Source organism: Temnothorax nylanderi, unplaced genomic scaffold (genome assembly GCF_030848795.1).
Source record: "Temnothorax nylanderi isolate EJ_2023f unplaced genomic scaffold, tnyl_v1.0 TNYL_tig0067_pilon, whole genome shotgun sequence".
Taxonomy (NCBI): domain Eukaryota; kingdom Metazoa; phylum Arthropoda; class Insecta; order Hymenoptera; family Formicidae; genus Temnothorax; species Temnothorax nylanderi.
This window is the reverse complement of record NW_027249129.1, coordinates 598,874-613,033: the sequence shown is the minus strand read 5'-3', so window position 1 is coordinate 613,033 and position 14,160 is coordinate 598,874. Positions and strand designations below refer to the sequence as shown.

Below are 14,160 nucleotides of genomic sequence, written 5' to 3'. Positions count from 1 at the left end.
TTAATTCTGATATTATAAATTAATTTTGTAATATTAACGTTAAAAATTTTATACGTAACATCTTAATATGATTTTACAGAATATCTAAAAATATTATTAGAAATGGTTTCCTGCTAATAAAATTTAAAAGTAAAAGCAACAAGAGTCGCGTAACTAACATTTATTAGAAGAAAGTCCCCTATTATGAGATAGGCTCCTAATATGTGACAGCGAGGTTTCTGCTAAACTAATAACTAATAGGTTCTATCTGTTGGTTCCATCATGAACTTAATTATTGCCTTTAAAGTAAAACCTATTTAGTGGAAAATTCATTATTCCATCATGCGTGCACTTGTTGCGGACATTTTTCAATTCTGCCCACAGACTTTCGAGTTCCGGCAATCACGCAAAATAGATGTGGTATCTCATAATAGGCGACTTTCCTCTCTATATTTTGCATTCTTTTTCCAGATAAACTCTTGCTCGTGGCAGAGGACTTATCTAACTATGCACATAGCTTCGGTGAGAGGTGATGAATAGGGAGTAATGACTCGTTTGAACAACTTACGAGTCAACGCGTGTAATTCTCCGGCTCTTTAATTAAGATGGTCTTCGACGATCGACGAGAAATAAAAAGGCGCGCGGTGGCGGCCGTGCGGCCGCAGCGCAATTTCTGTCGCCCTAACGGTACCGGCGAATTCGTCGACGGAATCGCGAAATTCGATCTCCCGTACCTTCCCTCCCTCCCTCCTTGTATCGGCCTGATTTACGAGGCCACCGCGAAAACCCTCTCGTTCATTTCTGTCACTCAACCCGTCCAATTTACCGCACAATTTTCGACATATATAACTGCGCGGATAGGATCTATGGTAGGATCCACCAGTGACTGACGTTCCTCGTTCTCCTCAAACTGTGCAAATCATGTTTTGGGAATTGAGAACACAGAAATCTCATGGTCGCGGAGTAAAACTTCAATTTCAACTATTTCAAACTCTAAAATATCGAGTAAATTCATATATGAACGTTTCGATCGCGATGCGATATACCTTACTTTCGAATTTTAAACATTACGTGAATCTGATTCCAGTGGAATATAAATCGACTTTTCCCTAATAACACATTGCACTATAAATCTTACTTTAACGTAATAAGCTGAATTTGAAATATAACATCTATAATAGTCCGTTATAAGATAAAAAGAAGAGTCTCTGCTCCGATGTCAGTATATGTGGCTATAAAAACGTGCAGAGCTAAAGAATTTCGTTGAGTACAGCTCGGGATCTGCTCAGGTCGTAGTGTAAATCATTTTAAACTCTGCGATAAAGTCCGCGCCACGTTCATCGCGTTTATTCTGTTCGCGCGGCAACGTAAACGTAATTTACCGCTTTGCCATTCTTTCCATGGACGGGCCCTATTGCGCTGCACCATTTCCTGCTTCCCGACGAAATTAGCATAGAGAGATCGACGCTGGAAAAGGCGAGGAACGGTCGCGGCAAATGGTATCGAGGGAACGATGTGTCGCAATGGCGCTTTCGTGAAACCGCACGGCAGATTCGCTCGGTTTCGCTTTATCGGTACGTCGGAATAATTTTATATAGTTCAGAGACGACGCAATAAGCCCTCGCAAAGTAGATCGTGCATTTAGACAACGCAAGACCGCTACGAAGCGTCCATGTGAAACGTCTTACATCTTATTTATGCCTTTTCCCCTCGCTATATTACGGATCGGATATCTCTACAAGACGATTTCTGCCTTTGCGAGAAATGCGACGGTGGTCTAAGCTTAATCTTTATATTAAATCGTTTCGACTTGTCAAAAAATATTTCTTAAAAAACAGTTTAATGCGTTATCTGTTTATATGTAGATACAATTTTTTTTTGTCTTATCTTATGTAAGCTACAGTTTTATTTTTTTTTGTTATGTTATGAATTCTCTATATTACGAACGGCCCTTCTTTTATTAGATACACTGAAATAAGCTATTTTAGAAATTTCTTTAAAAGATTCAGCCGTAATAATAAACCATATATAAAAACATCAACAACATGACAGGTATCAATTATATGCAATATACACGAATACAATCGCGTGTTACATTGAAGAGTTATATTACATTGAAGAGAAAACGTAGTTGAAAATAACAAAGCTAATTCTCGCACAGCTCATCATGCAAAATAAGAGCCTCTCTTGCAAGATTTTATCCTTATCATCATGAATATTCTTTCCGATGGCACCGTTCGGTTACGGAGTATTATTACGGAGTATATACGAAGCATAATGTGAAAGACGGTGTAATGCACACGTGCTGCTTTCGGATAAAAATAAACGAGATATACAGAGTGCCCTAGATCTGAATGGTCAAGTCACCTCTTAAGATATACATTTCTTAGTCAGTCTGAAATCGATTTCTTTTTAACAGAAATATCGCAAACAATCTTAAAATTATGAACGATTAAAAATGAAGACAGGAAGGAGAACTCTTTTTTTTTCAAATGGAAAATAAAATTGATGTTAATCCGTTTAATAGTAAATTGAGAGGTTTATAATTTAAGAAATTTAAAAATCAACAAAATATTTAAAAATTTGGGAACTCGTCACAAATGGTATCGACTCCAAAATCAGAACTAAGACGTTTTGTATATGCATATTCCTCTTCGCCGATTCTCCGCTAATATCATAATAAGATTCTCGGAAACATTAGATCCGCCCTGTTAAGTTTCGCCAATATATCAAGATAATTTTACCGAGCGAAGGGGCAAACGCGAGTAGACCCTCGATCATCTGCGGTGCTAGAGTGTACCGAGAGAGAAGATTTAATACACGCGACCGTGTGTACTTACTCCGATAACTGTGTTTAGCTGTGTGTGCTTGCATTCTTCGCAATTAGCTCGAGGGAAGGAGGCCACGCCGATGCGACGGTTCATTGCAGCCGCAGTTTGAATTAGATAAAGCCTTGTCGCCTATACTTTAGCTCTTTTGATCTCTAAACCGTAAATTATTCGACATGAGACTCTTGCTTTATCTATAGTGCGAAACTTGATATATAATTTTGAGAACTCGTACAAAGAATATTTCTTGGAACAGAGATTCGCAGCGAATCATGTTAAATCTTTCGCAATCAATCTTCTTTCCTACGAAGTCTATGAATCCCGTTGACGATGAAAAAAGGGTTAAAGGAAAACAGTTTACTAATAATAAATGTGTTTCGACAAATAATTCAACATTCATTTATAACATTTAACACGCCCGACAATTATTTAAGATTTAAGGTAAGAGCTATAAAAATTTTGAAAATAATTTAATAAATGATTTGAATATTATTTAAAAACATATTATATTGATCGCAATTTAAGATAAAAAAAAGATAATCCTTATATAGATGACAGATGAAATAAAGAACATATTCGAAATGGCACGCGATTGTCAGAATTATTAATGTTTCCTCATACGCATGTTTTCTGCGTAAATACCATCATCGTCCGCAAGAAGCTGATACATTATCGAGATAGATATAACAATGCGTAACGCCGTTTTGCGTGTATAATCATTACGCGCGTATGTTTCCCTTAAAAGTCCCGGGACTCTTCTGACGATGAACGCACTCTGTAATTTTGTACTTTGTAATTACGATTATACCGTGCCTCGTAAAAGTTTTATACTTTCGACCGCCATACCTAGACTCTTGAAACATAATGCTGATGAATGTAACACACTTTATGCGAGCCTCCACAAACTAGGGCAATTAATTTTCCTTTAACAAATCTGATTTTATATGTCAGATATAATGCAGAAAAAATTATTTTATGTTATAAGAAAGCGGTAAAATTATCAACGCACATAATATTTTTAAAAATTTTTAATTAAATTTACAAAAATGTAATTTTATCTTAAAAGGAAATTAATTAAATCATTCTCAATGTATATGATACAGTTTTTATACTATTTAAAATTATAATAATTTTTAATTTCATTGCACACACGTAGATTTCTTTGCAAATAATCAAATATGATAAATATACGGTTTAGACAACCTTAAAGCATTTTCAGAAGTGGATAACAGAGGTCTGTATGTTTACCCAAGATCTTATTAAGTGAATCTTCGGAATCTGTTACCGATAGAGCTCTAGACTCTCGATCTCCTCGTAAATCTCGCTCTTAAACGCAGCTTTGTGGAACGGCGCAACGTGTAATTATTGCATAATTATCAAGTCAAAAATCGTTTAGAGACTATGGGTGACGTGAGAGACTGTGCGGAAGTGGTTAATTAACACTCGTTGCTTGCTCGAACAAACCGGTGCGTCCGGCCGATTATTTGAAGATCGTTCCGACGATCCCGCGATTTTAAGTACCGCGATGTGATTTATATCGCGAGCAGTTTATTATTAAATATCCTACTATCGAATCACTGAGCGTATATCTCACATCGATTCGCGAACACGCTTCGACTCATTATGATAAAGCGATGTTGCAGTCGGGTGATTCATATCAATATGCATAATTTCAATATTAATTTTCTTCATGGTAAAACTTACGTTACCTATAAAATCTTCACAGCAAAAAAGGTTTGTATAAATACATTCATAAAAAATATACGTGAATCTTTTTATCTAATCTTATCAAAATTATCTTGAAAAGATCTGAACTTTTCGTACTAAAACCGGAAAAGAATATCTTTAAAGTTTTAGTTTTCAGATAAGAAATACTTGTATAAATATGCGTGTGATTTTACAATCACAAATCGTATAGTTTTATTGCTCACTATCGCTAGTGAAATATCTAATAGATATTGACGTATAAAACCATTTCAGATTGGATGAACTACTTTATATAAATCAACATCAATCATAGTAACGTGATAATCTACACGATGTTCAGGACAATTATGCTAAACAATACGCATCTTGTATCACATATTTAATTTATCGAACCGACGAGTATCGGCGCAATAGAAGACCTGTGTAAGTATTTGAATAAACCGGAAAGACTCGTTTGTCTACCTGAGTGTACTCCGCCGTCGATATCGGCGTCCTCGAAGACGGACGACTCGATGCATTCATCATCGGCGACAGCGGGATCCTCGGTGGTTTCTTCGTTCTTGAATCTATCGTTACCCGCACGAACGTCCGGTTTCTCGACGGTGCAAGGACTGTCGACGGACGCGTGCCTTCCGAGGCGCACCAGCGTGCTGTTGCTCCTCGCCAGCTTCGTGCTGTGAGTCCTACGGATCAGGAGATTCGTGAGAGTCGTGTTCTGCTTGATCCTGGGCTCCTGATGGCTGATCCTATGATCGCGGCTGGACCCGGCTGACTTCGGGACCGAGTCGACGACGATTCTCGTCGCGGGTTTCTCCTCGGCGTTTGCCTTCTTCCTGCATCCGGCATCATTTTCCACTTCGAAGCAAGCGATAGTGTTGTTCAGACGACTATCCTTCCTGCTGCTGGAGTCTTTCCTGCCGGTGAATCGACTTTGGAATCGCTCGATGGTCTTGAACGATCTCGTTCTCTCGACCTTCTTCCTCTGCTCCACCTGACCGCTGGGGGTCGCGGGCGTTCGCTCGCACTTGGACGCCTCGAAGATTCTCGTCAACGACTGCACCTTCCCCCTCACTTCGGGTAACGTCTCGTCCGCGTTTCTCCTTGCGCTCGACGTAAAGCCGTCGTTGTTGCTCAAGGTGCGCGTGAGCGGCCCGGTCGTCGGCGTCTTCGACGTGCTGCCGATGGGGAAGGTGTTGCAGGCGAATTTCTCGCAACTGCCATCCGTTGAATGGCCCTTCGTCAGTTTGGCGATCGGCTGCCGCGTCGGCTCGCTGCCGTCCAACGGCACGTAGAACGTGGACCGCCGCTTCGGCGATTCCTCGGGATTCTCAGCGGTCAGCATGTCTTCGCATTTCTCGAATCTCCTCGGAGCGATGTGGGATTCAGCTGCGCCAAGTTCACGACGTTGTCGCGTCACGCGAGGCAAATTGTATTACTCGACCGGACGTCGCTCTAGAAATCCGACTGTCCTGAGCTATCACGCCTACTTGGTATGGTCGAATTATCGGTGCGTTCCGGTTTCTTTTCACACGCGTCGAGAGGAGATCGACGCTGAATTTTCAGTCGAGCGTTGTGCTTTTTATCCGTCACGTCTGCTTTATCTCGTTGTTCGTAGTAACGTTACACGCACCGCGACGGTTCCCTCTTTGAGATCGGCTCCGACTCGCTCTCCGATTCCGCGCTACTGCATTTTTGCGTATCGGGTGTCTCTACGGCGCAATATCGAGGACACGCCGTCAAGATCCTGGCAACACCGCGGGAACTTGTAGAGCCTCCACCCTCGGAGTCGCGGATCAACTCGAGAATCGCGTACGATCTTCAGGGCTGCGATAATAACAATGATCACATCTCCTCTTCTTCTCTCTTTTTCTCTTGGAATCGGAATTTTTCGTGACGGCTCTTTCGAGAGACCGTCGCGTCGACTTGTCCCTTCGGAATATTTCTCCGTCGCTTTCTCCCTCTCGACACCCGCGCTAAATATAGACTATCGAACAGTCGAAGCGAACGAGAGAGAGAGAGAGAGAGAGAGAGAGAGAGAGAGAGAGAGAGAGAGAGAGAGGCAGCACGTGCGTCGTTAAGGCAAGACGAATATCAGCTGGTGTATTATCTCTGTATGCCGATACTCGCGGATAACACCAGGCGTTGAACTGTAAATGCGCGACCCTTCGTCGTGTCCTCTTCGTGGCGGCAAAGTCGCTTCTTCCGCTAAGAGCTACCTTTTATCTACGTCTTGTTCAAGTTTGTTTTACGCCCGTTCGCGTACACGTCTTCGGAGCAGAAATTCTTCCTTTATATGTCTTCTTAATCTTCCAATACTTTATACGCGCATAATATATATTCTATTTTTTTATTATATACTTTTCAAACACTTATTATGTAATTTCTTTATGCTTTTTTTATCTTGTAGCTTCTAATTAAATTTGAGATTTTTTACCAGAATACGTATTTGTTTATCATTTTTATCACTTATCGCTGGAAGCTATCTCGATCTTATCACGTAACAAGGTTCTTCTTATTTTTTTGCTTTCTGTCTCGAAATGCGCAAACTTGTGTGGGAGAGAATTATTCGAGTATTTCTCACTTTCTGTCGAAAACGAATCCGTCGATCTATCTGCTCGGAAAGAAAATCACGTAGCTCGGCGTCAGAAGAAACGTGGCAGGCTCCAACGAGATCGGTGGGGTTTGTAGAGGACGCGGAGAGGATGCGCCGTAGAAGAAACCGATGGAGGAGGAGATGCAGCTGGAGATTGCAGGTGGAACTGGTCGAAGAATCCGCGACGATCGCGGAGAATTGCCGTCGGTGTGGATAGGATGCACGCCGTACGGAATTGTTGGCAAAGCCGGTCGAGATTTACGATCGCGGCGAGCGCCCCGACTCGATCGGGGATCGGGGGAAATTTGCGCGACGATTTATAGGCGCCGGATTATAAACCACTAAATTCACTGAAGAAGAAAAGGCGGAGCAGTAACCGCGGCGTCGTGACGCGACGCCGGATCGCGATCGAGGATCATCGATCGCGAGGAGACACACCTGTCTCGTCGCGATTATTCACCGAAAGAGTTATTCGCGCCGCGGCTCACGACGATTGCTCCGAGTTCGCGCATTCCAACACGTAGTTCCACGATCAGACGGACGGGAGGAAGAGCGGAATCGGTCGCTTCCTATTCACTCTGCGACGCGCCGCGCGTCGCGTCACACATCACAGAGATAAACTCCTCTCTCTCTCTCACCGAGAGACTCTCTCACGACGCGCACATACACATACACACACATACACACCTCACGCTGAATTTACGCTCCAAGTGCTCCAACTATTCGCGATCTATCGCGCGCGGAGCACCGACGCGGCGCGGCGCAGCTCCGTTTTTAAGCGACAGTCGCACGGCCGCTGCGCCGAGAAAAGTAAGAGGTGTTCCCGCGAGTCCGGCTCTCTTACGATCTCGCTCCTCTCGCGAACTCGCGCGAAACGATCGCCTTTCTCTCTTTTTCTCACTGATCGCGGGTGCGCAGCGCGGTCCACCCGCGCGAGTAGAATCGTGTTTCTTCTACTTGTCTATTGTCGAACGTACGTGTTCTTCCGCGCACACGACAGCGTTGCGCGCGATCGGTCCGCACCGCGGACGGACTCACGGCTATCTGGCTCGACGAGCCGGACTTAATCCGAGCGTGCCACGAGCGCCTCTACCGGCGGCGGTCTCCTCGGCGCGCATGAAAGAGAGCGAGAGAGAGAGAGAGAGAGAGAGAGAGAGAGAGAGAGAGAGAGAGAGAGAGAGAGAGAGAAAGACAGAGAAAGAGAGAGAAAGAGAGATAGCCGACCTGTCGGAGGATCGGCGACGAATGCACGCGCGTCGACTGTACGCTGCACTCGACTAGACTTCCAGAAACGCTTGGTCGTCAGGATGGTCCATGGTGAAGTGCAACGGTATGCTCGGATAAGTGAAAGGAAATGTACTGGAAAATTTGAATCGTAAAGAAGAGATATTACAGTCAGGGTTGTGTGATAAATTTCGAGATTACGTTTACGTGGATTGTTTACGTATTGTTTACATTTATGTTTACACGAACCTTTTTCATGTGGAGACAAAAAGTAATTTATTATAAATTGAATGACTAATTAATTGATTTCTTTAAACTGTATTTTTGCAAACAGTCGTACAGAATAAAAAGCAGTTTTAAACTAGATTAAATTAGATGCATTTCAGTTATGATTTATTTATTAACTGTACAGTTATATGAAAGATACACACATAATTTTAATATAGAAACATTATTATTTACATTTTTGCTTACACGTTAAACATAATTTACATTGTACATATGTATATAAATGTAAATTACTATATTTTACACGTAAATGCCTAATCCTGATATTAGTGATCTCAAAAATCTATCGTTTTCCAAGAAAACAGGAACGAATAAAAAAACGTAGAAAAAGATTTTCGTAAATAAAAAAACAAAATAATTTCTTTTTCTTTTTGTACCAATTTTCGCAAATGTAAATTTTGTAGATTTATATTGTAGTGACATGTAGTCTTTAAAAACGAGACGATTCAGAATAAAGATCTGCGCAAGAAGAAGCCAAGAATCGCTTCTGGCAAATGTCAGTTTTAACTGACGATCAACGAGAGAGCTATCAAGAATCTTGATCAGCTTGAAGAGTTTAAAACAAATTAGATAGAAATATGCCACTAAAGTTGATAAGCTCCGTTATCGTGTACCTTTCTCGCTATCTCACACTTCTCGTCAACCCGATTTTGTGCAATAAAAATTCCTGTGCAATATTCGCAATAGGCAGATACGAGGATATTATTTATTTTTTACATATGATCGGCGATATTGCAGCAATGTGAAAGTGTTCTGCGAACAGGCCTGGCAAGCATTGCACTTGCAGTAATTAAGACGTAATGATAACCAGGGAGGTAACTTCAACTGCGGGATGTCTTACGTAACGACACGCTAATTGTTACGCGGGCGTGTAAAACATTTCCATTATTTGAAATAGAAATTTCGATTACAACCTCGGAAGATTAATGTTGCACGCGCCAGGGAAACCATGCATGCTTTCGTAGTATTGTATCACATCGAGTGATAACATCCGACATTATAGAAATAATAAAAATATATTGTCAGAAAATAATAAAAGAATACAAGCAGGATATGGATCTTATAATTATGCGTCGATTCCTTTCATAGAAAAGACGTGTTACTCGGTATTATTCAAGCTCAAATATATTTCCTCCTGAATTCGTTCCCTATGAATCGACTTTGTAACGCGGCAATCGTTTCATCATCGATACAGTAAATTCCGACACGTAAAAAATGACAGGTATATTTTCCGGCAAATTAAGCGTGTCTATAAGAAAATCTCTACGACTCCATTGAACTCACGTTCGTAACTGTTTCTTCGCCATTCTACTACCTGTTCCGCACCGCTCCATTTCAAAACCAGTATAAAACCGATAGTTTACGATCACAATGTCCATTCCATGAAAACTGCAGGTCCGCATTCAGAAATAGGAGGGAAAGATGCCAATGAGTTTTTAAAGACTACAAATTTAAGTAATTGACAACTTTGCCTTAAATTTACTTAATTGCTATAATTTAATGCTGCACGTTTTCTTTTATCGGTATGACGATACCAGTCGTGGAAAATAAATAAAAGTTATGTAATATTACGTTGTTATATCCTATATTCTTCTTGATTTATGCATATTCACATTATTAGTGAACAAAATTACCAAATATTTAAGTTGAGAAAATGTGATGGAAAGCTCGCCTTTTTGCTAGCTTAAAAATTCATATTACTGACTTTGCATGCGGACGTAGAATTGCTTTCAAGGCCAGCAGTCAAAAGGACCGAGAAAGGATGTGACACGATAAATAACGTCGACTCCATGTGAACCGCTCGGATTTCAAAATCACGTTCTCATTTCTTGATAGCCAGTCTCTGAGACGGCTTAGGACGATTTATGTGAAGTCGCTATCAGCTCCTCGACAAAAAGCTCTCTCGAATTTCAGATATCCATGATCGAAATGCAGGTTTCATTAGAATAAAATATCGCGCAAAATATGGTGTTCAAAAAATTCATTTACAAATTAAATAAAGAATTTGATCGACATCAGTAATGCCGCTTTTGTTTGCAAAAATATTAGGTACCTACCTACGTGAAAATTTCCAAGATCTTTATCTCGCGTTTTCACTCGAAGCTGCTATTTGAAAAAGAAAAAACCCTTATTTCAATTATGTTCACATAGCGTTTCGGTAAATAATGCGTTTGTATGCTTTCACAAATGTCTCTCTTTCTGTTTCCACAATCATAATTTATTCCTATCGGGGAAAACGCGTGCGTTCACGCGATAATTCTTCGAAATGCCCGTTGAAAGCAAACTCGTGCGTGTGAAAATTTCACTTTTACACGTTACACATCGGCTCCTAGCCCGTGCAATGTTCTTGGTCTTTTCCTTAAATTTCTTCAGTTTGTTAAACAAGCCAAGATTTCCCCAAAATAACATAGATAGAAACTTCGCAAATAAATATTTTGGAAACAATTGACTAAACGACGCGTATAAAATTACAAAATTGCATATATGCAGTTGACTTAATTCTCAACAAGTATAAATGTTATCAACTTCTTGGTATCATGGATTTATATAATTCTATTTAAAAAGTTTAATCAAATAAAAAATTTATAAGTAACTTTAATCATTTTATATTAAGATTCTATATACAATTAAATTCGTAGTGTCAAATTATACTCAATTTAAGTCATTTTTAACCATTCATATAGGTCGCCACTGCTCTTATTCAAAATATATTGTTAATTTAACTAAAACAATGTGAATTTAACTAAACGAATGGAGTTAAAATAATACTGTTTTGTGTTAAAATAATAAATTTCGACATACATAGTAGTTAAAAATAACGAAATGTTATTTAACTCAAAGTTCAAGTTTCATTCTTTAATATTTAGCAGTGTATATTTTAATATTAATTATAGCGATATTTTCAAAGTATCAAAGTTCTAAATGGTAAGAATTTAAACATTTTTAATGTGTTCTTATAAGACAAAATCCGAAATTGTAATCTCATATATCTCGTTGACAATAAATATAAATCGCGTGTGCAATCGATAAGCATAAATTATTTCCTATCGAACCGACGCGACGCGATGTAGAAATAGATTAGAATATTTGTTATCATGTAACTGTTTTAAAGCAATACTCTAGAACGACTCTTTTCACTCTTAACTGAAGCCAGTTTGATTTTTGTAATGGATTAGATTTAATGATGTCGCGTATACCAATTATGTATACAAATAGAATATGTATACATAATGAATATATAATAAATATTGCAATTTTTATTCATAATCAGTTGAGTAAATTGCGAGAAAGTAAAATGTAAATTTCGCTGGTATTTAATGTCTGTATTTTATAAAACATAATATGGAATTGCTCGATTGATCTAAAAAAAGAAAGTGATCTAAAAAATGTTGACGAATAAAAAAAATGTAACAAACATGATTTAATGTATTCTCATTAAAGAAAAGCGAATGAAATGTTTCGTAGAAATTCATAAGAATAAATATTAGAAGTTGATTTTCATTGCATTTTATTGCATGCATAAATCTTTGATTTATGTCATTTATTGCGCGAAAGGTTTTCAAATCACTTTTTACACAGAGTCGCGATGCAACTTCCGCGTGTCGTGAGACACAATCGTTCTTGTCGTTTGCGACATCACTTAATTGTAATAATGCGCAAGATCCGGCGATGGCGCCGAACGCGCTTTCCTCATCGTGGAGATTGACAGACTATATGCCGCTGCTTAAAATGAATAATGACCGGGGCGTGCGGATGCAATTGTAAAGCGAGCAAAACGAGTAATCTCGAGGATTGCGGATTCTCTTTGCGCTACCCACGCGCTGCACACGAAATATTTCATTTTGCACGTTACAATCGGATTCATGTCCTCAGATTTTTTGTAGTACCGTCACTACCGAGGATGCGCTGGATTTCCGTGCCGTCAGCAATAGGAACCAAACGTTCTTTTAACAGAAAAGGAACTATCGTTTCCCACGAACTAAAATTTGTGATCGGGTCTTCATTGAGTCTTCGTTTAAAAATGTGGGAAAATGTGCTTCGAAAAAAGCACAACGAATGTCGGACATTCGTCCCATTTCGTTCCCGAACTCTTTGTTGGATATATAATGCAATTAGCATTTCATGACAATGCTGCCTGGGAAATGCATTTACAAGCACGTTTTCAACGTAACTACTTATCTCCCTCGCACCGAAAGCAGGCGTCTGAGCACGTGCCTTTGAAGCTGACGCTCGCAACATCCGCCGTGCACGACAGGGAATCTTAACGACCTGTACTTAAACGAGTTAGACAGCGCCGATCTCGGTATAGCGTGGCAATTAAACACTTTTTTCTAGTCACGAGACAAATAGAATGCTTAGAGAAAATAACTGGAGGAACGTGATAAATTTTCGCAATATATACGATTCTATCGTAATGAAATTTCCATTATTATCACAACAATTGTGACGGATATATTTTATGATAAAAATAATGTAAATACCAAAAAGATGACTAATATATTTTTAAAGCATTCTAACCATAATCGAAGTGTGATTGATAAAAATGAGAAATATTGTAATCTATTTTTTCACGTTTTTGAGTGACACAATATAATATCAGCAGTCACGTGATTATGTATTGACAAAATATGCCGCGTTATGCAAATATTGTCACGAAGAGTAATATAAATATGAGAAAATTATAAAAATAATCATATGTTTCTCTTACGTCAAAGTTTATCACCGATTAGTTGAGTAAGCTGAATGCAGAATTTTTTATGCTCTTTTGACATTATGTCTACGTTTCATTAAAAAGATATAATTTATTACAGATATAATTTGTACAACAAGCTAAAAATACGGCTAATAATAAGTGTGTTAAACCGGATTTGTTTGAGCAAATAAATAAATCGAAATAAAGGGATGACAGAGAAAAAGCAACTATTTTTTCAGTCAGCTCGTTAATGTGCATTTGCGTGGATTTGTAAACTTCTTGTATGATTCAAATCTTGTGATTACACGCACCAGTGTGAACATAAAAATTATAATTATCTGCAGGAAATTATAAGATCGCGGTCTCACACTCGATCTCAGAACTGATTAAATGTTAAGCATAACTTCCTGCAACGTACTCTCGTGCAGTGGATTCGACATGAATATATATAGGGAATTAACGAAGAATATCTGGCATACTTGGATATGTTGTAATTATCAATTAATTTAATAACGGGAAAATTTTGGAAATAAGCGCATACACAAGTATCGAAGACAGGGTAGGCAAAAAGGTAGAAATTTATGGATAATATAATATACAATATATTGATAAACGTATACAATACGCGTTTCGTGTTGAGAATGTATCCTAGTGTGAAGACAATATTTCCTTACTGTTCTCATGAATTCGATTTGTCATCTTATTAGATGATCGGAGATCACTAATAACGATTTAATATACTCCAATAACAATAGACTAATTTATTGGAGTGTATTAAATCGTTATTATCCTGGCGAGTTTAATTTCTGACGCTACAGATTATGTTTATGCTAGGAGATATAAAACAA

At 39.0% G+C, this 14,160-nt stretch overlaps 1 protein-coding gene across 8 annotated transcripts in view; it reads right to left on the bottom strand.

Annotated features, from left to right (window-relative positions):
* Raskol (Ras GTPase-activating protein raskol) overlaps nt 1-14,160 on the bottom strand; it is a 219,324-nt gene that overhangs the window by 56,925 nt on the left and 148,239 nt on the right. Inside the window, exon 1 of one of the 8 annotated variants that reach the window (XM_071708393.1) lies at nt 4,977-8,165. The exons of the other annotated variants lie outside the window; for them this stretch is intronic. Coding sequence (XP_071564494.1) covers nt 4,977-5,856 — 880 coding nt within the window. The 5' untranslated portion in view covers nt 5,857-8,165. Of the gene's footprint in view, nt 1-4,976; nt 8,166-14,160 lie in introns of those variants that run through there. 8 annotated transcript variants of the gene reach the window in all.